The sequence below is a fragment of the Etheostoma spectabile genome, chromosome 5, assembly GCF_008692095.1.
Source record: "Etheostoma spectabile isolate EspeVRDwgs_2016 chromosome 5, UIUC_Espe_1.0, whole genome shotgun sequence".
Lineage (NCBI taxonomy): Eukaryota > Metazoa > Chordata > Actinopteri > Perciformes > Percidae > Etheostoma > Etheostoma spectabile.
Window position 1 is genome coordinate 11,439,787 of NC_045737.1, and position 26,973 is coordinate 11,466,759.

General features: G+C 41.1%; 1 protein-coding gene across 1 annotated transcript in view; it reads right to left on the reverse strand.

Moving 5' to 3' along the window:
• adgra2 (adhesion G protein-coupled receptor A2) overlaps positions 1-26,973 on the reverse strand; it is a 62,516-nt gene that overhangs the window by 1,666 nt on the left and 33,877 nt on the right. The window contains exons 3-18 of the mRNA XM_032516971.1: positions 20,803-20,874; positions 17,520-17,591; positions 17,344-17,415; positions 15,752-15,915; positions 14,345-14,558; positions 13,184-13,348; positions 12,902-13,100; positions 11,055-11,204; positions 9,492-9,653; positions 8,260-8,460; positions 6,454-6,643; positions 4,827-5,035; positions 3,323-3,450; positions 3,075-3,198; positions 1,987-2,135; positions 72-161 (exon numbers count right to left, since the gene is read on the reverse strand). Of these exons, the coding sequence (XP_032372862.1) occupies positions 72-161; positions 1,987-2,135; positions 3,075-3,198; positions 3,323-3,450; positions 4,827-5,035; positions 6,454-6,643; positions 8,260-8,460; positions 9,492-9,653; positions 11,055-11,204; positions 12,902-13,100; positions 13,184-13,348; positions 14,345-14,558; positions 15,752-15,915; positions 17,344-17,415; positions 17,520-17,591; positions 20,803-20,874 (2,361 nt within the window). The remainder of the gene's footprint in view (positions 1-71; positions 162-1,986; positions 2,136-3,074; positions 3,199-3,322; positions 3,451-4,826; positions 5,036-6,453; positions 6,644-8,259; positions 8,461-9,491; positions 9,654-11,054; positions 11,205-12,901; positions 13,101-13,183; positions 13,349-14,344; positions 14,559-15,751; positions 15,916-17,343; positions 17,416-17,519; positions 17,592-20,802; positions 20,875-26,973) is intronic.

The following is a 26,973-nucleotide window of genomic DNA, read 5'->3' on the forward strand; positions in this document are numbered from 1 at the left end:
CTTCTGCACCACACAAAACAACACAAAGTCAAGGGGCCAAGTGGCTCGAGGATGAAACGAGAAGCACTCACTAAGGGCTGTTGTCGCCGTAGTTGTTGACATTGACAGCCGCAGTGATCCCACAAATGATAAGAGGAACTCCGCCAGCTATCAAATAGAACCTTGAATAACAGAGAAAACAGCATATCAAACGCAAGTTCCCAGCTGCAGTCAGAGAAATAAAGAGCACTTCTTGTTTGTGCCACAGGATGCTGTGTGACCTTTGGCTGCTACGATGTTTTTAAAGAGTGCACATTTTCCTTTCTGTGTTTTTATGTCTCTCTGGCTGTCTAGAATCTGAACAGAGCTGTGTGATCGTCCACTCTCATAGTGGGCAGAGCTTTATGAGGGTCAGTGTAGGCTGCAGAAGTCTGTGATTTATTGCAGCTTGATCCCTGTGTGGCTGAGTGGGCAACAGTAGGGTGGTGGTGGTGGTGGTGGTGGTGGTGGTGGGGGGTGGGGGTTAGAGCGTGGGTCAGTGTATGATCGCAGTTTCAGGATCAAAGGGGCAGAGGGAGGAGAAATAAAAGGGAATATTTGGAAAGACAGTGCACCACTGATCACCCTGCACAGATTTATGACAACCCCTCTGCTTCTGTTATGCTGGTTATACATTCCTCCCCCCCCCCCCCCCCCCCCCCCACACCACACACACACCCACACAAACGAGTTCATATAGGCTTATAGCTTCTTCTTTTTTTGCCTTACAGCAATACTCTGTTATGTCCTTCCAAGGTTTCCCTCAAAAACAGAAAGGCTTTGGTTGTGGGTGCAATGAATGAGCCACTTTGATTCACTGTTTGGGTGGCCAAGCATAAGAACTCCTTCCTGTCTAAAACATAAACCGTATTGATGGTGAACAACAATTTCATTTGTTTTACTTCATTAGCTGCTGCTGTTATATGTATCTATGTTAGAGAGCCGGATAAGCTCGGATTAGTCTTTTTTTTATTATTCCATTACATTTTTACTTGTCTCTGTACAGCACTTCACATGTCTTTATTTAGTAGGGGTGTGGGGAAAAAATTGATACAGCATAGTATTGCGATATTTTCCGTGGCAATACTGTATCGATACACAGGCGCCAAGTATGGATCTTTTATTATATACATGTTGGTCAGTTGGTCTGGTTGACAATCCCATATTGCAGCAATAAAATTGAGTGATATGAACAAACAGTTTCTTTTTAGATAAAAACAGATGTTGACAAAGTTTTCTTCTGGGGACATCATTTGAAATCGGGAAAAATTAAAAGATGGAAAAAAAGGTTATACATTGCAATATTGTATCGTGGTATAAGTATCGGGATTCCCACCCTTATTTTTTACTGTGCCGCTTGTGTCCTCCCGGGTTAAAAAACAGAAACAAATTTGACATTTTTGTCCCTTTTTTAGACTTTTTGTTTAGTTTTCACTAACACCACCTTACTACCACTAGTTTTACACTACTTTTTGGAATTCATGGTCAATGACCCTCATTTAGATAGAATTATATCTAATATTTGAGTTCAAAAAGCAGAAATTATGAATTATTTTGACTAATAGTTAAGATCAGAGGAACGTACAGAGGAGTTTAGTCAGGAATGAAAGTGATCACTTGTATTTGCAAAGAGTGTTGTATGGAATCCAATCCATTTTTTGTGGTAATTTGGTTAAAAAGAAACCCATATATCAAATATGGACAATTTTTAAAGGGGTCAAATGTGACCCAAAGACAACAGGGGGGTTAAGCCGGTTTTTTAGCTTCTGGTTTAGTGTTACAATTAACTGGTTTTCACTTGTGGTGTGGAATTTTTCTGGTTCTTGCTGTTGTGGTGCGGTCAATGTTGTATGTTTGTCATTGTCCTTGATGTGATTTGATGCCTGCTGCAGATCAAATTTCCTTCCGGGATAATAAAGTTAAAAGTTGAATAGTACAGGGAGTGGGTGAAGGTGCACGCTCACTGACCTGAGCATAGGTCGCTGAGTAGGTGGCGCAGGAGACTCCCCCTCCGGCTGCCGCGGGATTCTCCACACACACTCTTTGTAGATGACCCTGGCGCTGACTCCAATCCACAGCAGGGTCGACAGCGAGGAGTAGTGCAGGGCGATGCCCACCTGTCACGGTTACAGTCAGGTAAGACACTGGTTCCCAACCTTTTTTGGTCCGAGGTACCCCCACACCCCGTCAGATTAACTCACATACCCCTTCATCAATTCCCAATGTGTGTTCCAAATATTCAGTACTTTCTAACTATTCATTATTTAAAAGGAGATATACAGTAGTTTTTTTTCATAATTCTTGAATGGTCAATATTAAGATTGCTAAATGTTACAACCATTTATCCATTACTTTTAGCAGTGGTGGAATGTTACTAAGTACAAATGTTGAGGTACTTGTACTTTGAGTCTTTTCTTTTCATGCCACTTTCTACTTCTACTTCACTACATTTCACAGAGAAACATTGTACTTTTTACTCCACTGCATGAATCTGATTAATGAATCTAGTTACTTAACAGATTAGGATTTAGGCACACAAAACACATGTAGTTTATAAAATACGATGTTTCATTATGAATTAAACTATAAACTGAGACCACAATGTATATATAAAGCTGAAATGATTAGCCAATTAAACACTTATTGGGATGACAGAACTAAAATGTGACTTTTTTGCATTGAGTACTTTTCCTTTGAATACTTTAAGTACATTTTTTTCTGATGATACTTACATACTTTTACCCAATTAACACTTTCAATGCAGGACTTTTACTTGTAACAGAGTAGTTATTTTTGCCCTTGTGGTCATTACTACTTTCTCTGAATACTTCTTCCACCACTGACTTTTTGATAATTATTTAAACTGTTTAGTCAGTAGGCCTACTTTTAGCTAACTATTTCAACCGTTCAGCCATTATGGCTGATCATTCATGTTAATCATATCATTTTAATCAAATCCTAATATCAGTTTCCATTGAGTTGGGAATCTCTGAGGTAAGACATCTTACACATGCCACTAAAAGAAAATGAGGAGACAGTGTAAATTCACTACTTACTGCTTGACAAACCACTGGGTAGCTGGTCAGGCTTATGCCTCCTGCGTAGATGGCTGTCGTCATGGCGATGTGGAAGCAAGTATTCAGTAATGTGTGCCAGCTTTTTCTTGAAATGTGAATAGAACTGTTGAGGTGCAGGGCAGAAAATTAGAAAAATCTGAATACGTTGCCAAATAACAAATATCAGCGAGAAGCCACACACACACACACACACACACACACACACACCCACACACACACTGCAGTACCTGTGGTGTAGTATGTGTGTGATGATGATGGTGAAGAGGCAGAGGAGCAGCACTGCAGTACAGGCATACACCACAGGGTGGAGCACCCTTACAGACATGGGTGTGGAGTTGGGGAAGTCCGGTACCTCCTAGAGAGACACACACACACACACACACACACACACACACACACACACACACACACACACACACACACACACACACACACACACACACACACACACACACACACACACACACACACACACACACACACACACACACACACACGGGTCAAACAGAGCTGCACAGATTAGTTGATCCCTCTATTAGTTGTCAGCTTTTACATTAATCACCAGCTGTTTTGATAGTTAATTAACCGGCTTGAAGCTCTGCACAATTATGACACAAGGGAAAAACACCTGATCACCAAATCAGGTGAACAAGCCTGCCCTGTAAAACTTTTCACCATAAAATTTGAAGGCATTTTACTTTAAATAGTACAGTTTCTTACCCTACTATTTATATTTACAGTAATAAACTGGCTGCAGTGTAATTCCCGCCATTTTCCTTTTATTTTCCCAATATGCATTGGCATTAACAGTAAATATCTGTAATCTGTGCAGTTCGCAGATAGTATTGTAATATTGTTATGTTCTCCCAGAATGCATTGCTATTTTGTAGTATGTTCCTGTATAACAACATAACAGTAAGATACTGTGAAATTTACATCAAAGGTTTACAGTGTGAGTGTCGTTTGTAGAGGACCTGGAACAAGGTCGATGAAAGCTTTTAATTCTGTCTCTAAGTGTTATATATGTACTGGGATTGTCTGTATTTTAGTGGTATTTATCTGTTTTGAGTCTATTATGACTGGATTTGTTTGTTTTTCTCGTTTTTCTTTGTTAAAGGGTCTGTATTTCGTGATATTTGTCAAAGTCGTGTCTTTTGGGAATGGAGTTTTGGCGTTCCCCATTTCACGCAGCCTACATATGGTCATTGTACCTACTGAAATTGTGTTTTAATGGTACGATGATGCCGTGTGAGTAAATAAATTAAATAAATAGATTGTCTGATTCCAGCTTCTTTAGGGGCACTAGGCAGTTTGAGCCATTTTTTCGCTGTTTTCTTGCTTTTGCAAAGGTGTTGTTTTCCACTAAGAGGTGCTAGGGGCGAGACGACCACCATTCAACTTAAAAAAAGTCATATAACCATCCCAATGACTTCAAAGTTGTTTAGTTAAGGTAAATTAAGCTAACGTAACTACATAGCACCCAGTTCATTTGTTGTAGAAAATTAAAATCTTTGAGTTGTGGACAAAACAAGACATTGGAGGATGTCATCTTGGGCTTTGGGAAACATTTTTGAATTTAAAGGCTCATGTGTCACAAAAACAGCCTTTTATCATTTAAAGAACATTTCCAAGGTTAGGCTGTTTTTCCTCACACAGAGAAACCAAGGCATATGCATGAAAGTGTCATTCAACCCTGAATGAATGATGACTGAAATCCCAAGGCCATCCTACCTGCAGCACAGCGTAGTTGCTAAGCAGAGAGCAGCGCATGGTGGAGGTCCTGCTGTCACTGTGGACCAGCTGACAGCCCTCCTGGCTCCAGCTCCCCTGTTTCTCCAGAGCCTCCAGTCTCCACTGGGCCGCCACAGCATCAGAACCAGGGGACAAGTGGCGCACCGACACCCAGATGGGCTCCGAGTGGTTCCACATGCTGCAGCCATCTGCTCCAGAAAGTAGGGGGGGGAGAGAGAATCAAACACAGATACTTTTATGTTGTTACATAAGAGTCAGTTTGTGATGCCCATTCTACGTTCCCTCAGTCTTATGTTATTTTATAAAAAAAGAATTTGTGCATCAAACTAATTAAATGACTTTTTCAGATCTAATGATTGTAGTTGGTCCCTAGTGGACTTTTCTTTCAAATTTTGTCTCTTTTTAAAGGTGTTTTAATGTATTATCTGCGCTAGCTTTTCCAACATTTTAGACGTTTATATGGTAATAATGATGGTCCAAAACAAAGTGAAATTGCATTCTTTTTATTTATTAAAAAAAGTCACATTTTCCTGATTTAGGACCCTTAACCCTCATGTTGTCCACAGGTCAAATTGACCCATTTTCCTATATCAATGTTCTTTTTAATTACCCAAAATAACATGATTGATTCCACACAACGTTCTTTGTGGTGATTTCCATGGGTAATGTTCTAGGTTGTTTGTATAGATTTAAACCAATCACCACCATCATGACCCTGACATCCAGCGCCAGACTTTATCACAGCATCATCACAGCACTTATCACAGCTTTTATAGCTAAAAGTTTATTGTTATTGTTATCTTTATACTGTTTTTTTCTATAAAGTATTTTTTATCTTTTAATACCTCGTTATTTTTTATTCAAGTGCCGCTGAAATCTGCTGCTGGAAATTTCATGCAAATTTCCATGCAGGAGTCATCCCAAAAGGATCAACAAAGAGAAGTCTAAGTCTCATACATCCGATGAGCCGGACCAGTTTAACCCCAAGACTTTGTCGTTGATGTTATAGATAGCTGAGCCTTTGGTTAGGAATCACGCTACATTTACTGTAACATGTAGGCTATTCTTGTAACATGATGTCCTAAATTAAACAGCCATCTATAAGAACAAGAATTTTAAAAAAGGCCCAGCATTGGTTAGTGTCTTTCAAACTGTATTTCAAACTGTATTTTAGGGTGCACTTTCCCTTTAAATGTGAGAAAACCAAGGTGGTTTCACTGAATGGGCTAAGAGGGTTCTTTACTAGAGGTGTAACGATATTTATTCAATGAACCACCATCCAATATTATTCTCAAAGATTCTGTAGATTCCCACATTATATTTATTCCTTTTTTATCAAAAAGAATAGTGTGTTTGTAATTTAATTGTCTGGAAGAGCTCAATTAATACGTAATACAATTGTCGAATCATAATTTCAGTAGCTTTTTGGAGTTTCTATTAACATAACTTTGTTAAACTGTTAAACTTTCATTCGCAGGCTCCCTGAATCGAGTCAAATCAAATTTGTGTTGTGACAGATTTTAAAATATCAGCAAATATCGCAATGGTGTCAGAAAAATCTATATATTCCCGTATCGTGATTATGATTTACATCCCTGTTCCTCACCTAGGCCGACAAAGATGACAGGCGTGTTGACGCTTCGTCGGCGAGAGTGATCCCCCGCGTTGCTCGAGTTCCCGGACAGAGGGAAAAAGCTGCCGGTTCTAAAAGCTACGAACTGCAGCTTACAGTCTGCGGGAGCATCAGGAGGAAACAGAGTAGCTGGGAGAGTCACCGAGGCCAGGGCCACTGAATTCTGGAGGGGGGAAAAAGACAGATGAATCCACCAGAAGCTACACCTTGATATCTGTGAGTGCAGATACAATCAGTTACTGATGGGACAGTGTGTAGCAGTGGTGGAAGAAGTATTCAGATCCTTTACTTAAGTAAAAGGTTAATATATAGACCTTAGTGGTCCCCTAATACTGTATCTGAAGTCTCTTTTATATAGACCTTCGTGGGTCCCCTATACTGATCTGAAGTCTCTTTTAATCGACCTTAGTGGTCCCCTAATACTGATTTCTGAAGTTTTCTTTTATAAGATCTTAGTGTCCCATATACTGTATCTGAAGTCTCTTTTATATAGACCTTAGTGGTCCCCTAATACTGTATCTGAAGTCTCTTTTATATAGACCTTAGTGGTCCCCTAATACTGTATCTGAAGTCTCTTTTATATAGACCTTAGTGGTCCCCTAATACTTATCTGAAGTCTCTTTTATATAGACCTTAGTGGTCCCCTAATACTGTATCTGAAGTCTTTTTTATATAGACCTTAGTGGTCCCCTAATACTGAATCTGAAGTCTCTTTTAAATCGACCTTAGTGGTCCCCTAATACTGTACTGAAGTTTCTTTTATATGATCTTAGTGGTCCCATAATACAGTATCTGAAGTCTCTTTATATAGACCTTAGTGGTCCCCTAATACTGTATCTGAAGTCTCTTTTATATAGACCTTAGTGGTTCCCTAATACTTATCTGAAGTCTCTTTTATATGACCTTAGTGGTCCCCTAATACTGTACTGAAGTCTCTTTTATACAGCCTAGTGGTCCCCTAATACTGTACTGAAGTCTTTTTATATAGACCTTATTGGTCCCCATACTGTCTGAAGTCTCTTTTATATAGACCTTAGTGGTCCCCTAATACTGTATCTGAAGTCTCTTTCCCAAAATTCAGCCTTGGTGCAGAATTACAGAGAAGCAAAGAAAGGGGAGGTAACCTTGCCCCTTATGATCTCATAAGGATCAAGATTCTAGATCGGCCCATCTGAACTTTTAATTTTCTCAAAGGCAGAGCAGGATAGCCAGGGCTCGGTTTACACCTATCACCATTTCTAGCCACTGGGCGACCATAGGCAGGCTGGGGGAACTCATATTAATGTTTAAAAACCTCATAAAGTGAAATTTTCATGCCATGGGACCTTTAAGTAAAAGTATGTAAGTATCATCATGAAAATGTAATTTAAGTGTTAAAAAGTCAAAGTACGCAATGCAGAAAAATCCTCACATTTTAGAAACTGGAATCGATCAAAACCGTTTCTGTCAGTCAACTAAGTGTTAAATGGTCTGATCATTTCAGCTGTACTTGTAGGCCTGTATGTACATTGTTGGATGGTATATTTATAACAAAAATCACATTTCATAAACTACAATTGTTTTGTCTGCACAAATCTTAATTTGTAAAGTAACTAAAGCTGTCAGATGAATGTAGTGGAGTAAAATATTTTTCCTCTGAAAGGAAGCGGATTAGAAGAGGAAAGTGACACGAAAAGAAAAGACATAACCACGTCAAATTTGTACTTAAGTTCAGTACTTGAGTAAATGTACTGAGTAACTGAGTAACAGTAGGTACCGGGAGGGCTGCTCGGGCCTCACCTTCAGGGGGAAATTGTGGAGGGAGGTGTTGTGGGTGCCGGTGCTGCAGCGAAAACGAAGCTGCTGCTCGTGAGCGGACTCGGACGGCTCCGTTCCCAGGCTGCCCGTCGAGACCTCGCGCCGCTGGTACGCCGTGCAGGTGATGCCGGTGAAGTGGGCTGGTCGAATGAAGTGGGCCTCCATCACGATGTTCCTAGACACCTACACGCATCCACATGGAAACGGTATTTTAGATTGATGTGTTTATAGGATTGTGTCCATGTACAGTTCAAGAAATTATAAGAAGTTGATGGGATTTACATTTTGCTTTTTATATTTTCTGGAATTTTCATTGTTTTGTTATGTTATGTTGGCAAAACCATTGTGAAAATCAAACTTAAAATATGCACCTTTGCAGCGGGGGTGTCAACCGCCACGCTGAAATATGATTGGATCAGAATGCTGTCACTTTGCTGCCTGTTCTGCCAATCACTCCCTTTCCATTTGGTAAATAAATGTAAACTTTAAACACACGTTGTATGGCAATCCTGTACTTTGTTGAAATTTTGAGGCCAGTTTAGAAGTAGAAACATAGCCAACTCGCTGTAGAGAACTCGTTGCTGTAAGAACTAAATTGTGTTTTGCACTTTCTTTCTGTGCCTTATCTAAAAACTGTGTATTGTATTGTATGTGTTTTGTATTTGAATACACAAATTGTTGAAAATAAAAGTGAGTGAAATTAATAATGAATGTGATTTTATTCAGCAACATTTTGTTGTTCTATCTTATCCAGTATTTCCTATATTTCTAAACAGATTTTCTATGCTGTATTCTGACAAAATGTCCCCCCCCCCAACTGATTATTGGTTCCCCCTGTGTAACCCCACTTAAAAAGATCCTTGAATTGCCACTGGGGGTCCCTAACTGTGTGTCAATCACTGCCCATGCACACGCATCCATTCTCCCTTGTAGGGGGAGGGGCTTTGGGATTTAGCAGAAAGAAAGGAGGGATTGAGAAGTTGTTGATGTTCCATTTTTTTGGGCTATGACCTGGATGTCCTCATTAAAATGCAAATCAATTCATAACATTTTTGACACGCGTGTTTCTGAATTTTTGTTGTTGTTGTTATTCTGTCTCTCACGGTTCAAATAAATCTACCGTTAAAATGATAGACTGATCATTTCTTTGTCAGTGGGAAACTGTACAAAATCAGCAGGGGATCAAATACTTTTTCCCTCGCTGTGGTCCGTACCATGGAGAAGTCCTGGGCATGGCCGTGCAGCTGGGGCCAGGCCAATGTCTCCAGAGAGTAGACTATGGAGCTGCAGGCTCTCTTCTCTCTCTGGGCCAGAGCGAGGATCTGGTGGTCCACCTGCATCAGGTTACTGCCCATCTCCACCAACACCTTTGACAGCTGGAACAGACACACACACACACACAGGAAAAGGACAATAACGACTGTGATCGCAGATGATTTCCCAAATTGATTCCAATTTATAATGTCCAGATTCGATTCCATGTCAGTTAGGTTAGGGGAATTTGCAGTTACAATACCAACTTTGCTTAGATATGAAAAAGATTCTATGAAAACATCTGCTTTAAATTGTACAACCCTTAAATATTTTGTATAAATCACCAGGTTAATGTTTAATTTAAGATCTAACCCCGAAAGTTTGATTAAAAGATCAATTTGGAGTATTTTATTAATCAATATCAAATCACTCAAACAGAGATCATTTTTAATTGAAGAACCAATTATTTTAACCCATCTCTTATACCTGTATGATACACAGCATACTTTTTTATTGTGCGTTTTAGGCCTTCATAATAAGGGCTCCTGCACACTGCCTGCATGGCGTGAGCGTGTCAGCTGCGTGGCGTGTCCGTTTTTATGTGTGCTCCCATGGTAACAGGTACGAGCTCTCACACCGCCTGAGTGACACACACGTCTCAGGCGCGGCTCTTTCACACGACACACACGCGTGTTGGAAGCGTTTCCAGGCAAAATAGAATACAAAAAGAGGTTTATATGTCATTTTGACACAAATACATTTAATACATGAAATTTTGATGTTTGAAAGTCTCCAAGTTTTGACATCAATGCAGATATAAATGTAAAAAAACAAATAATAACTATCGATTTTCAAATATTGCACCTGTCAATACAGAATGAAGTGTTCTGTGGCCTATTTTGCCGTCAATACTGCAGACCTTGTCGTTGCTCTTATCTAATCCGTGTATATTTATGTTTAATATGAAGTGTACTAGTGCTTGAGTTTGGTCAATTTCCACAACTCTCTCTCCCCACATGTCAAACAAGGGTGATCCAAATCAAGGGACTTTTTCAGCTGCAGCGCCGCGTCGGACATGTTTCTGGTGTGCAAAGCTAAAAGTTTTTGGTCCCCAGAACGTTCTGCGAACGTTTGTTTTTGGTTGTGGGAACGTTCCCTGAAGGTTAGGTTTGGTTAGGTTTTGTGTTGCGTTTTGATTGTTTGAGAAAGTTAGTTTAACGTTCTGGGAATGTTAGTTTTTGGTAACATCGAATGTTCTAGGAACGTTCCCGTAACATTGGAACCTTTAGAAAACGATTATTCCAATTTCATAATTATTTTAAACTGTCTGTGCATGTGCAGGGATGAATTATTATAAATTGGCAGGAATTAATGAACAGGCAAACTTTTATATACAATATAGGTAGGGGAGAAGGGGGAGAAAGAGGGGGAATGGGAAAAGGACCGGGACGCACGCTGTACCAGGCGAGCCATCCCGGGACACTCGTAGAATACATTTTGGTAAGTAATTAAATCATTTTTACCTCTCGCAGCTGTCTGACATAATCCATAAACTTCTCCATCATTTGCGCCACATACAGCACATCCACGGAGTCGGTGAAGCCGGCAGCCTCCAGGGTGTATGTGCGCACCTGATGTGCCACAGTGACAGCATTGGATTCATTGATGGGCCTCTGTGAAGGACAAATAGGACAATTGTGATGTCATGAAATCAATGATGAACATTATGGACTAAACAAAAAAGTGTGAAATAACTGAAAACATGTCTTATATTCTTGTTTTTTCAACTTATCCTCAGCAGCAGACGGGACTCTTCCTTTCCCGGGGCGGTCCTCACGGGAGCCAGTTTCGTTGTAGCGCTTGATGGTTTTTGCGACTGCACTCGGGGACACATTTAAAGTTTTCGCAACTTTCCAGACTGACTGACCTTCATTTCTTAAACTAATGATAGCCACTTGTTTCTCTTTACTTAGCTGATTGGTTCTTGCCATAATATGACTTCTACCAGTCGTCCAATAGGCTGTGTTTCAACCTGACTTCTGCACAACACAAACGATGGTCCCAACTCCATTAATAAGGCAAGAAATTCCACTAATTAACACAGACAAGGCCCACCTGGGAAGGGAAAACCATTTCAGGTGACTACCTCATGAAGCTCATTGAGAGAACACCAAGCAGCATTATCAAAAAAGCAAAGGGGGGTACTTTGAAGAAACTAGAATACAAGACATGTTTTCAGTTATTTCAGACTTTTTTGTTAAGTACATAATTCCATGTGTTCATTCATAGTTTTGATGCCTTCAGTGATAATCTACAATGTAAACAGTCTTGAAAATAAAGAAAAACGCATTGAATGAGAAGGTGGGTCCAAACCTTTGGCCTGTACTGTACATAATCTTTTATGTAATTTTCTTCCCTCTACAACCATCTTGTGACCTCATGGGGGGCCAGACTACAGGTTAAAAAACAATGGCTTAAATATCCCTTTAGATAATAGTTACTTCAACATTCCTTAAGAGATTATTTTCTATAAGTATTTCTTTTTGGTCAGCGGTCCAAAGAAACCCAACAGAGAGGCTATATTGGGAGAAATTTGATTTCCAGTGAAGGCATTTTCCTGGTTGGTGAAACACACCAGCCCATTACTTTAAGAGGTAATAACCACTAATAAACCAGAAAGGTCTATCATATGAAAATATAATCTAGGGACATATACCAATTAAAAATATCACAACTAGAATTGGCCCACCCAAATGGTTCATACTGTGTATGTTCCATTTTTGGGTCTTGGCCCGTGGACTAAAAGTGTTTTAATCATTTCTTTCCATTGGTATTTTATTTCTTTTTTGCTTGCGCATGCACTGTTTTGGTCTTTCTGCATTTTAACCATGTTTATCATGGTCTAAACAGACACTGGAATTCTATGCAATTTCATTACGGTGCAATATTTAATACTTAATCACTCAATCTCATTACTGTGCAATGTTTAATACTCAGGACTTTTGATACACCAAACTATATTTTTGCATAATGTGTATACAAACCCTTTATCTTTCTTATTATTTTATATATGTATATAGTTGCTCTCAGGAACTGTGCACCACGTTCCACCCTCTCTTTTTTTCTTTTCTTCTTCTTCTGCACTGCTTACATTTTATATTTTTATATTTCGTGTTGACACTATAAAGGCGTTGCTTCCATCTCGTTGCACAGGTACTGCACTTGAATGTGTATAATGACAATAAAGGCTTTGTATTCTATTCTATTCTAAAGCACTTTGTGACTTTGTCTGTAAAAGGTGCTGTATCGAATAAACTTTGTGTTTACTGAACAGAAGCCATGTACTGTAGTACCCCCGGGAACTACTGACCAGTATGAAGGTATGCAGGACACGGGTGATGCCATTAGTGTAGTGACAGTCTGTGTAGTCGCCCTCCTGCCAGTTTCCAGAACGGTCACAGTATCGAGAGGCTTTTTTCTGCTCAATACCTCCCTCCACAGACAGGGAGGGGTAACGCAACTGCAGGCAGTACTGATGGGAGGTGATGCCCGCCAGAGTCCTGGGCCACCTGGGGATTCAAAACCAGAGAGGAGTGAGACGGCTGACTCTTTACGTATGAAATAATAATCACCCAATTTGACCATAACTGACCTGAACTCCCCACGGTTGTTGACAACTTTGTCCTCTGGACAGAAGGAGGCGCTGTTCTCCAGCACCACTATTTCGACACTGCGAGAGGTGTTGCCCCGCCCAGTGGAAACCACACACTCCCACTCGCCCCTGGCCTCCACATGTACGTTGAATAGAATAAGCTCACTGGATAAGAGGGATAGAGACGGCTCATTATAACACATTATCGCCACATGCTCCGACGTGTGTCTTAAACAATAAGTACATCACATCACTCAAAAATGTTCTTTGCACAAGAATTAAAAGGGTTATAAATATTAGAATATTACGGAAGAGGATTAGGGCCAATGAGAAAAATGTATTTCACTTATGAGTTTGAGTCTGACCTTTATCTCACAATTCTGACTTTAAAGTTTATTTTACATCCTCTTTCATAGTAAATTCAAAAAACTAATTGGATGAGGAGGATATTGACAGCTCATTGTATCATTATAAGTTTAAAGTCAGAATCTAATCTCACAAATAATGTTTTTTCTCCTATGGAATAGGTATGAATTAGAATAGGCTGACTGGATTAAGAGGATAGAGACAGTTCATTATAATACTTTATCGCCACATAAAGTGTCTTAAATATTAAATCTATCTTTGCTTAGGTTATAAACATTTGAAAATTACGGAAAATTAGGGCCAATGTGAAAAATGTATTTGAGTTTTATCTAAAATAAAGTCAGAACTCTCACTTTAATCTCAGAATTTGAATATCTTTTCCACTTGTGGCCCTAATCCTTTTACGTAGAATATAGAATAGACAAAGCTCACTGGATATAGAGAGAGAGAATCTGAAAAATGTATTTAAGTTGAGATATGTTAGAACAAAGTCAGACCTTTCACCTTATTTCAGAAATCTGACTCCAAACTCAGAATTTAAATACATTTTTTCACATAATGCCCTAATCTTCTTCCCTAGGATGCTTTTTTTTTAAAGTAACAAAACATTGAGATAGGGACAACAAAAGTGTTCTTTCCATGTTGAGGGAAACACAACACAAGGGTCAATAACAATAAGTTCATCAGATCACTCAACTTGTTCTTTGCCCAACAATAAAATAAAACGTTTAATACATTTGACTTTAGACAGCCTCTTTAGAGGACAAAAGAGAAACAGTCAGACAGTTTGTGCACCTGGTGATGAAGGTGCAGTCGTGCAGCACGCTGTTCTCCAGCTGGACACCCATCTCTGGGTCAGAGGTCACCAGCTGACCATTGTGACGCCAGTGTAAGGTGGTGATCTTGTCCACCAAGGCGGCGGTGCAATGGAAGGGCAGCCGGTCGCCTTTGAAGACCACCTGACGCTGGGACGGCAGCAGGGACAGGGTGTGCAGCTCCAGAGGACCGTCTAAACAACAACAACAACATGGACACAGACGCAACCGTTACGCATCACTCTGAATTCTTTCTGCCACGCTGTAAATAACTGTCTGTCCCCCAGTCTGTGGCTTGCAGAACATACACAGCAGCGCTTTCAGTGAAAGACTCATTCTCCCAAAATGCAACACAGAGCGCCACAGGAAGTCATTCCTGACTGTGGCCATCAAACTTTATAACTCCTTCCTCTAAGTGTCTGACACACAGTGCAATAACACTGGCTTAAAATGTGTGCAATACCCCCCTGCTTCCATTATTATTATTATTATTATTATTATTATTATTATTATTATTATTATTACTGTTCACCATTACAACTCCTTAATTATGTAAATACAGTATCATAAAATTGCTTTAACTGTCCAAATACCGTACATATCCACACTCCTTATATTTCTTTATTTATATTTCTACTTTCATATTTATACACTTTGTGCAACTGTAACACCGAATTTCCCTTCAGGGATTAATAAAGCATTTCTGATTCTGATTCTGATAACTGTGAAATCTACAGTTATTTACTTTAGATTTCACAGTAACACTACTGTATATGATTTTTACAGTAGACTGCAGTAAAGTTACATTACAACCTTGTCGACATGACAACATCACAATAGTCTAAGTATCACAGTGGAAATCACAGTAGTCAAAGCATTACTGTAAAAAAAAAAATCACAATATAGCCACTATAGTACTGTAAATAGTAAAGTAAATGTCTGTATTTTTACTTTTAACTTGTATTTTCCAGGGATTACATAAAATACTGTGAATGGAAGTACGGTACCTATACTGTAAAAAGAATTCACAGTAACTTGCTGCCAATTGTTGGCAGTAAGTTACTATAAATCTTACGTTAAATTTGTTACAGTGTACTCTCTCATTACTCAACCTCAGCTAAATGTTTCCACGGAAGCCATTACGAGTGTGCTCCAGATTGGATGCGGACAGCAGCGATACCTAAATGCAGCCCACAGGATTACACACAGCTCACTGATGCTTTTAGAAATATGTTCCTGGGGTTGATCGCTTTCACTCTTTGGTGTAGGAATTCTTAAAAAATACGGTCTTATGAGTGCACCGTCATTGTCATTCACAAGCCGATGATCTCTGACACCAAGCGGTGAACTGCCTCATTTAAACGCTTCATTCTAGCCAGGCTCTCACCACAGCTCAGCTGGCTTTCCCTTAGTCCACGCAGGGGCTTTCCCTTCAGGCTCCTCGGGTAGGCACACAGGGTTTCGTCCCCCAACCGGGCTGAACTGCTGCGAAAGAATCCCGGGACCCAACGTAACCCGCAGTCACACGACAGGTAGTCTGAGTTGAAGTTCCTGGACAGAGAAGTGATGGTCATTTATTGTACTTTTCACTCTATCTGCCTCAGATACTGTGTTATCGTGTTATAACTCTAGTTGCTCATTATGGGATCGACATATCAGACCAGACCTCTGGATTAACAGAAGAACATGTCAGCTGGTAAAGTCTGACATCCTGCGCTGTCAGGCTTTGTTCCTTACCTTCTGCTCTCTGGGAGTGTTTCTAAAAATCCTTTAGCTACAGGAAGCAACAACAACCTTCAAGTTTGCAAGTTACACGCTGAAAATGAAAGGTTTTGAAGTAAAGTGGATCGTGCCACATGGCAGGCCTGGTTGGGTTCTTTCGGGGAATGACTGCAAAGATTTATAAGGAATATGTTTATGGCATTTCCTCTCTAACTGGGGCGTTTTGGGACTGATTGGTGGGATTGCTGTGGATGAAGTAAACACGGAGATACACAGGTAAGAGATAATGAGGTGCAACTATGTATCAGCTATAATTTGGAGCTCACGTTGTTGTATCTTCTTATCTGTCACATACAATGTAGTCAAATTCAAGCGTTAGGAGCAGTGGACAAGGTATCAAAGGAGGCTTGAGCACCTGCACTTTTTCTTCCTCGTGAGAAAGTGCCCTTTATCTGGGGAGCCATTTTTTTTATTTTTTATAAATGAATATATTCCCATCCGCGCACAGCTTTACTGTCCAACTAAATAATTTCATGAATAAAAAACATCTGGTCGGAGATTTCAATTTGTTGAGTTCCGATTAAAATAAATTGGTAAGAAAGTCAGAGTGGTGTTAACATATTTAATGTTTAAATTAAAAAAATCTATTTTTTACGTGTCTGTGCACGTCCCTGCAGTGGACAACTACATATACAGCATGCGGGGAGCAACTCGGGGTTCAGTGTCTTGCTCAGGGACACTTTTGCATGCAGCAAGTGGAGCCTGGGATCAAACCACCAATCTTGTGGTTGAGGAGCAGCCTCAACCCCAACGACCTTACTCCGCAGCGCTGTGGAGTAAGTTCTGGCAACGCGAGACTATTCCAGGCTTGACGCATATTTGTTATGTGACACCCACCCCAACAGTATATAAATATTACAGATTTATTGTTTTCGCTCTAAAATCAATTGACTGTTTTATGGAAGAACTGGCAGCACAACAATCAAGGAAAGGTCGGTCTGCAACCACTTCAGATCTGAAATGTTTGCGAACTGATTTGCGGTTGCCTAGGTTGAAATGAAAATATCCAAATTCAATGTCAAATAAATCCTCATTGCTTATTTGAGTTTTTCTACAGGCTGGAAGTTGTTGTAAAAGCAAACCCTAGCCAAATAAATATGAACTAAAAATAAACCTTGTGTTTGTCTACAGTATTAATTGTTTTATTCATATATGGAATGGTATGCTGGGAGAGTGCAGGCAGCGTCTGATACTCACACTAGCTTGAGGGACGGCAGCTCCTGAAACACTCCAGGATCCATGGTCGATATGATGTTGCCAGAGAGGTTCCTAGCAGTACACAAGATACAGATGAAGTCAATCCCATAGATTACCCACAATGCAGAAAAAACAATATGTATATTTTTTTTAGGATCAGTTTGTCTCTCTCTTACAGTTTAGTGAGATTGCTCAACCCCTGGAACATGTCTGCAGTCAGGCAGCCAATGCGGTTGTTGGAAAGGTCGCTAAAAGTGTAAAAAGACAAAGGAATGTATTGGTTATTTTTGAAACAGGGGGACTCGTCACAGACGGTGATATCTTGACTCTTTCCATGCCCATGTTGTTTCTGTGATACCAGATTAAACACTGCTTTCTGTAGAGCTGTAAAAATCTTTTGGAATGTTACAAACTCCAACACAAAACTTTGGTTAAATGCTTTAAGCATTTGCTTAAAACTTGATATTATTGAACGTCCGTTACATCCAAGCTATTGCCAAATGAGTTGCATCCATCCATCCATCCATTCATCCATCCATCCATTCATCCATCCATCCATCCATCCATCCATCCATCCATCCATCTTCGTCCGCGGGGGGAGCAGCTCCAGCGGGGGACCCCAAACTTTCCTTCCCCGAGCCACATTACCCAGCTCTCACAGGGGGATCCCGAGGCGTTCCCAGGCCAGGTTGGAGATATAATCCCTCCACCTAGTCCTGGGTCTTCCCCAAGGCCTCCTCCCAGCTGGACGTACCTGGAACACCTCCCCAGAGAGGCGCCCAGGAGGCATCCTTATCAGATGCCCGAAACATGACAAATGAGTTGCTCCAAAGCTTTTAAGACTATTAGCTCTACACAATTCTCTCTGGATTTCTCAGTATGACTATGTTCAGAAGATTATGGCGTCTGGCTTTTGCGCACAGAAACTCGAGTGAAGATAATTACCTCATCTGAAGAGTCAATCAGGTTTCCTCCGTGGCTACTAGCAGCTGTTTGCGTGTGTTGGGGATGCTCCAAGCGATACAGAACCCAAAGCTCTAAAGGACGCTAATGCTTCTGCGGAGGCTCTACGCTTTCGCTGTGACCTACGTAAGTGGCCTGGTGGTTATACTGGTGCGCTGGTGTGTGTACGTTGAGCCGGCACGCGCGTGTGTGTGTGTGTGCGTGGGGGGGGGGAAGGAATGGTGTGTATGATAGAGGGGAGAAGTGAGAGAGTGACGGTGGATTAGCTTCAGAGCGAGTACCGACTCTAGAGTCATAGTGAGAGAAACAAAGTGTCTCCCCTGTTCCTTCTGTCCACAGTGAGACATCTTTAGCAGGAAACGTTAACCTTCTCCTTGATTCCATGTTGTTAACGGAGAAGGAGAACGTCAGGCTACGGCGTAGGGTCCGGTATAGACATTGAGTGGTCTGCGGGGGTCTGCCACAGTCCCTGCCACTTTCCCCTATCTCTGCTCTATAGGGCCCCTGTAGAGGTTTATCACTAATGGGGTAAAGCAGGGCCCCTGTTCTGAGTGTGATGTATAGCCACCGCCATAGAGGGATCTGCTCTGTTGCACCTCTGACACTACCCAGCCGAGAGCTGTCCAGAGCATGTGTTTATCTCCCCCTGTTTGTTTTGAGAAGCCCCAGACCTCGCAGGGAAAACACAAGAAGGGGGAGGAGGGAGTGGGAGTCACGCGGCGCAGCACAGACGGCTGGCTCCGCCAACCCACGCCTCAACCAAAACCTCGGTGTCCAAAGACACAATGAGTGAGCAGTGAGTGGCTGCAGCCGCCCTGTCACATCCAATGATGTGTGAGGAGCCTCTCTGCGTGGTCCTGAGGTTTCCACGGGGTGGAAGCGGGACACCAGAAATGACATCACAGGGACAGCGTCAAGATCGGTCAGCGTCAACACTCAGTGAAACAGGCCTTTATGGTGTTTTTATTTCTAGTTTCTTTTTTTTATTGCTTGCTCTTTTGACAGCTTTTGGGTTTTATTTTTAAAATATTTACTCTTGTGAAACTCTTTGTGATAGAGATGTTTCATTACCAGTATCGGAATAGCCTCTGATACTGCCTATATTGCTGGTATAAATATTGGCAATGCAATACCTTGTAATTTAGCCCAGAAGAAAATCTACTTTAAAATAGTTTATTTATGTTTTTTTTTCTGTTGCCAAACTAGATAATAAAAGAAAGTTCTATGGCATTCATTGTTTGTTCATGTTTCACAAAAAGTTTAACATGAGCTAAAATTAGAGCCCGACCGATATATCGGCGGGCTAGTATTATCATTTCCCGATATGTTAAAAAATAAATAAATATATATATATATATATATATATATATATATTTTTTTTTTTAAATATTCATTAACATTCATAAACATTCATCAGAATCATCCATTATGACAATAAGTGATTCTGATAAATGAGTATCTAAAAAATTAAAACGGACCGTCAGCCATGTTGTGAGTTGTTGCCGTTGCATAGTTTGTCCACCAGAGGGCGCTCTACAACGTCCCTGTTGGCAACAACAACAGGGTATTTTTGTTACGGTGTTTTTGTTAAAGGACTTTAAGTTTCATATCTTAAGTTTGTATTTTTATACATTTTTATTTATCCGACCTTTAATTTATTTAGATGTTCCTCTGTTCTGTTGTGACAATAAAACAAATTATTATCATATCATTTTAGTGAGACCTAGAAAAAACTAATGTTTTTTAAAAACGGCAACATATCGGCATGTCGGTTTTTTAAATAACCAAATATTTAAAGATTAAAGATCCTTTATCAGTCGGGCTCTAGCAAAGATAGAAATCCTATCACATCCATACAGGGATAGTAGTGTACAGCTGTTCATAAAATATGTAACCCACTGGTATCAGATCAATACTTGGTATCGGCATTGGGAAGGAAACTGATTTTGGACCATCTCCTGACCTTGTTCTGTAACAGGTGCTGTATTAAACAAACCTATTCTCTGGCACAAATTGTAAGTGTGAACAATCTATTGTATTTGAAATGATTGATTATCTGCAGTGCATTCAGATTTTTGAGGGGATTGAGATGCTTGAAGACATGCCAGACCTGGCAAAAAAAGACAAAGTTCTGCAGTGATCAGCTTTGATTTTGTGCGTTAATTTTCATTTCACTATGTTGTATGTTTACGGGCTTTAGAATGCACAAAAACTCTCAAAACTTTGCAGGCATAGTCAAAATAGTAATTACTTTGATTTGATATTGCATTTGGGCTTGGTGGTTCTACAGCGCCACCTAATTAGTTTTGACACCAGGAGTTCAATATAACACATGACATCTGCCATGAGTTGCAAAAACATCTCCAACACAGCCTGTTAACATAGATATGAGGGATATGATTTGTCTCATACCAAACAACTGAATGATGATTCCTGTTGATATGTTTGCTGCTCTAAACCCTGAATGGAATGTAAATCATGGTAATGTCTACTTACAGTTTCCGAAGCTCAGACAGGCCCTGGAAGGCTCCAGACATGATGGTGCTTATTAGGTTGTGCTTGAGGTCCCTGAGGAGAGAGAAAATATTATGTGGATAAGTTGCACGTTTTGAGAGATATGTCTGGTTCCTCCTGCCGACAGTTAGATCAGAATATCAGGACCCCACTTACGTCTGTACCTGGAGTCAGCAACTTAGCTTAGCTTAGCACAAAAACTAGGAATGGGGGTAAACTAGCCTTGCCCTGTTTGAAGCGAACAAAATCCGCATACCGCATTCCTCTAAAGCTCATAAATGCAAAAACTGAAATTTAAAAAAAAACAACTATTCACCATTTTTGTTACATTTGGACAGAGCCAGCTAGCTGTTTCTCCCTGTCCACAGTCTTTATGCTAAGCTAGGCTAAACCAGCTGCTGGCTGTAGCCTCATACTTAACGGACAGACGAGAGGGGTAACAATCCTCTCATGTCATCTAACACTTGGCAATTCAATTATAACAGAAGTTATCTCATGACACTTACAGATAGAGTAGGTCTAGACCACACTCTATAGTTTACAGATAGAATTCCTCCCAAGAGCATGCATTTGGCGTGACAGTGGCAAGGAAAAACTTCTTTTTAACAGGCAGAAACCCTCGGGTAGATGGCATGTCTCTTGGTAGGCGGCCATCTGCAGCGACCAGTTGGGGAGAGGGGCAGAAAGAAACCTATTTGCCAATATGTTAAACTATTCCTTTAACGCAGAGACTGTGAGAAGAGAATGCTTTTTTGACTTTCAAATGAAGGAGTAGAAGAGTGGAGACACATTTCTTAAATGTCCAGTCAGTGAGACACAGCAGGGGATTTCAGATAGATAGGAAATCTTATCCCATCAGCCACCTGGGCTTGGGGTTAGCAAGATGCAGAGGCTTGACCCAATAAAATATTAGTAGAATTTTCGTTTTTCTGCCCATTTCAAAATGACTGTTCCCTTGATAAAGTTGGCCATTGCAAACCATAAATATTCATTATTTGAACTGCCTTTGAAGATCAAGTATCATACTATCCGCTGCACTTTTCTCCACCCTCTTCCCATTCCGCACCCACACCCATGTGTTTAAACACTCAGCCAGATGCCCCTGTCCATCAGATAACCCGCATTAGATTTTGAATCCAATACGTTTTTTTTATTGGCCAGGTGGGAAGAGCGAGGTTAGAGCGGGTCAAAAGAGACGGGTGGCTATCGACAGGACACAGCCGCTGTGTGTTGGAATGCGGTCCATGCTCCTACAGCATGAAAAATGCCTGCTCCCATTGGACACATGGTCACAGAAGAGGATTTCCTTCCAGGAGCTCAAAAGCATCAACGCTGTGGCTGCATTTTTGTCTAATTCACTTCTACCCAAGATGCCACTGTGGTAGGCAAACCTCACGGGACTTTCTGGCCCTTTTTTCCCACTAAAATGATCAGTCATCGCTGTTCTCGACCACACAGCCTCACACCATGCACGACCTCAGGCATCTCTAAACCATTGTCTTGTCCGCTTTCCAGGAGATGAGCTATTTCCATCCAACTACGGGCAGGAAAATTGTTTTAGAAAATGGCTTCCAGTTACGAATTACACCACACGGTGCGGTATGGCTTGGATAGAGTCAGAGATCAGGGGTTTTGCTGTTGCTGTTGCTGTTACTGTTGCGACACTCTTGCAGAGTCATCATCGCTCATATCTGGGTTATAGATGGGAGACAGGTTATAATGATGGAGCAAACGCTATCTGGCCTCGCACCAAAAGGCTGAGGTCTGTTGTGTTTGTCTCAAAGCAGACTGCCTCGGAGAGCTCAGCCCAGCTCTTTGAGGGCATGCCAGCTTGTCACTTTGCAACAACTTCACAGCTTTTATTTAAAAAAAAAAAGGTTAGAGACGTTTCCACCTCTATGACTCTGACCGAGACGTAAAATGTTTTCTCAAATCCAATCAAAGACGAGTGTGTGTTTGACACAAAACAAGAATACTCTCCAGTATGTGTGTGCGGGCCTTGCTGGCCTGTCACAATGTGTACGGTAATCTTTGTGTCCTGTCTGAATGTGTTTCTGCATGTCAATAGCTGCATAGGATTTGTTGGACCAGAGAACAATACTGGTGTTTCCAGTCTGTGTGTCCCGGGGCTCATTAGCGCGGCGATGAAAGACGAGGCACTGCCCACTATTTCCTCTCTCTGATGAACATCTCTCCCCTCCCTGTCTGGGCTTTTCACACTCCCACACACACTCCCACGCATGTGCTGTGCAACATTAACTTCCATGTGTATTGTAATGGTTTTAAGACAATCCTACAAGTAAGCAAGAACACCAAATCCTGATTAGGTATCAAGGTAACTCTCGCTTTGCCAGACCTTCCTCCACGGCGCTGCGGAGGAGTGTCTGGCTTGTCCATGCAGCATACCTGGATGGGACAAAAACGCGCTCTGGGTTATTGGCATTTCTTTAAACCAATCACAGTCTCCTTCGGTGGAGCTAAGAGCAGGACAGAGCCATGGTGCCGCTGCAAAAAAGCCTCGGGAAGGAACTTGTTTTGGTGGAGCTTGTACATTTAAAAGTTGTTTTTGTCGTGCAACAGAAAACTCAGATTGGACAGAAAGTCTAGCTAGCTGTCTGGATTTAACCTGCAGAGAGTCCTCAGAAATCCAAAATTATAAAAATTACAACACAAAGAAAGCGGAAGGTAACACAGTTCTGTCCGAAAAGAAGGACATACGGGTGAATTTCCGGCGGCAACGGGGCAATCCCGGAAGTGGAAGATTGTGGATAAAGACTACAACTGTAGATATTGATCTTACTTTCAAACTTCTTGTTTTCAACTGTCTCAGAAAGTAAAGATTTAAATGGTTTTTTTTTTTAGTGGTATGTTTTTCTTGTCATTTTACCTGTTGTATATGGTGACATCCTACTCAAACGCTGTCAAAGAAGTTATTTTATGACCAACATCATGTTATATAAAGGTCCCATATCATGCTCACTTTCAGGTTCATGCTTGTATTTTGGGTTTCTTCTAGAACATGCATTTCATGCTTTAACGTTATACAAAAGTTTTTAAAAAAGATGCAAAGTAAATCTAAATTTCAATTAAATGACCTTAAAAAACAAAGGCTATGATAATTGTAAACATCATTACAACACAAAGGGAAAGTGGTCTTGCGGCACATCAGTAATTTACGCTATTGTACAACACAATAAATAGAACATATTGTTTAGTTGTGTGGATTTAAAGCACCTCGAACTTTCTGATGATAAACCTTTTGCCCAGTGTGTGTGTGAGAGAGAGAGAGAGAGAGAGAGAGAGACAGAGAGAGAGAGAGAGAGAGAGTATCAGCAGGCCACTACTTCTGATACACTCTCTTATCACCAAGCTGGGGAATGTGGAGGAGCTCACCAAAGTCAACAGGACCTGAAGCAGCGCGCTTAGCCCCACACCATAATCCAGGCTAAATCTGAGCTGCAGCCCCTTGCCCACACACTCCCGTTTATTTCCAACTCTCTTTCAGACCTACAGTACAGTAGCTCCAGCAGGCCACATACTCGGGCGATGACTTGTCTGTGTGCCCTCTGGAGTAGACAGCGCCCTCCCTGACAACAACATCACAGCTCAGTGGCCTCGACACCGATGACAACAGCTGTCGCCGAGCAAGAGGATAATAGCTGACAAGAAAGTTCAACAGCCTCAGGCTTTGCTGAGCATGAAAATATCAAAGTCAAAAAGGCTAGATGTTGCAAAAAGGTTTAAAGTATCTATTACTTTTTCATTATCTTCAGTAGCAGCATGACGTTTTTCAAAAAGCTACATGATTGGTGTTGACACGTTATTATTCCTCTTTGAGTTATGCTTTGTAACCTTGGGGGTGCAGTGCTTTATCCCTTTCGCCACATGCGGCCGGCCTTGTGTGATGGGGCTGTGACAGACTCAAGCTCACCCTCAGCCCAGAAGGAGCCCATTGTCTGCTGCCGTTGGGCCTAACACCAGAGGCTGCCATTAAGAATGTCTCCTCCTGATCAATGGGGCCGGTCCTCTGCCATTCTGAAGAGTCATTTCTCTGCGGGTACATGGGATGAGCACCTGGGCCCCACGCAAGGCTGGAGAGGAGCGACGTGCTTGTAGGGCAGCCAGAGGCTAATAATGAAGACAGGGTCTGTGAAGCGCTCCAGACGTGGAGTGCTCCATTATCAGGAGCACGGCAACAGGGACTGGAGTGCTCCGCTGACATTGTTTAGGCCCCTGGCCCCGAAGGGAGCTGGGAAAACGTCTGAAGCCAGGGAATGGCCACTCATTATCGCCAGACTGGAATCAAGAATTTCCTGTTTCTGGTATTTCTAATGGAACCGAGATACAGAACTTATCAAAGGGAATGTTGCAGTGAAACCACAGAATCTAAAACAAACAGTATATTTTCTATGGAACAACCAAGTGCAAAATCAAATATCTTGAGTAAATACAGGGATATGTGTTAATTCAGTTTGTGTTCTGTTCTTTTGTGGGGGAAGAGAGGGAAAGGAGGAGATGTTTTTATTGAATTATTTGTTTTGATTTGGCTTATCTTTCCCCACATTAATAATTTAAGGGACTTTTACTGTGCTTACTGCATCGAAAGTGTCCGGAATACAGGGAGTCTACGTTAATGTATTGTATTATATGTATTATATGTAAATCATACGTATATTTTCTTCTTGCTCCTTCTCATTCAGGACTTGGAATTATGTGTTTGCATTCAGTTGTTTATGGAATAAACTTATATCAATGACAAAAAATGGAAATACGTGATGAAACAGGGACAATTTCTGTCCTTTAATCATATTTATATGTTGTTGCAACTAAGCAGCTGCCTGAAGAAAGAAACAAATATGTCTCTAGATGGATTAAGCTTTGTTGGAACAAAATGCAAGAGGGGGATAACTGGCACCTTGGTTCCTGACAGAGGTCGGTAGAGCCCATTTTTGTGCTGCGTGTCATTTCCTGTCTGGTTGGCGTCTCTAGCAGAGGCCCTTGCTCGTTTATTTTTACAGTTTCCTTTTTCTCCATTTTTTTTTTACTAGCTAGCTTTCCCCTGTAGGGAGGGGCAGGTGGGTTAGGGGATTCAGTACGGAGCTAAATCGGCCCTGTGTTTGGCCCCGCAGACCCCACCTCCCTACTCCTCAACCCACTTGCTCACAATGGGGGCTCTGTAACACAGGCCCCAAACGTACTCCTGCCTTCCCCCCAAAACAGGAAACCGGGACCTGCCGAGCTCTTGTTTTTCTACTAATTTCCTGCTTTGCTGCCCCTTCCCGAGATTATTTTCTTTATTTTTTTTCCCCCCCGGTTCCTCTCAGATTGGATACCTAATCAACTTTATTTTTTCTGTGTTCATTTGGAAAGTAATTTCAGTACAATAAAGGAGCAAATACAGATTACTACATTCATAAAAACTGCTGTCATTTCATTTGCAATTGGACACATACTTAAGCTATTTCCTGTCAAACCTGGACAGTCCCCCCCATCACCCACTGCCATTAACGAATAAGACCCACAGCTCTGCTCCTCAGTGACAGTAACAAAAACCGTGGATCCAACTTCACAGAAATGGTAAAATACACTTTTATTTGAAGTATAACATATTCTAAGTTGATTATATGTTTCTATAGTCAGCAAGATGATCTGGAGGTGATTCTGCCAAGGAAAACTCTGGAACCCCTGACTGTTATTGACTTCAGTCCTGGCCTCTGGGGCGGCCGCGAGAACAAGGCGATGCCCGTGTTGATTTTCATGAGATCTACCAGCGTGCAGTCAGAAACAATGAACGTCTATGGTTTTAATGGGACATACAGTAAATTGTATTATTTTTCAGATTAATGATGATGTACAATCAAAGCTTCTCACGGTCAGAGGTCAGGAGAGAAAAGGCGGCAAAATGCCATTATGTGTCTGTTTTTCCACTTACTGATTCGGTCAAATATACGATCTGAAGACACCCCAAATTCTCATTGAACTTTTTACCGATAAGTTAATAGACTCAGAGCTGAAACAATGTACACATTAGGACTGGGAAGGAAACAGGAACAGACGCCTTTCATTCAAATTATCAATGAAAAGGGAAAGGCTCGTGTCCGTGAGTGAATTTTCAGCCAGTAGGTGGACTACAGCATGTCGGGAGAGGGAAGG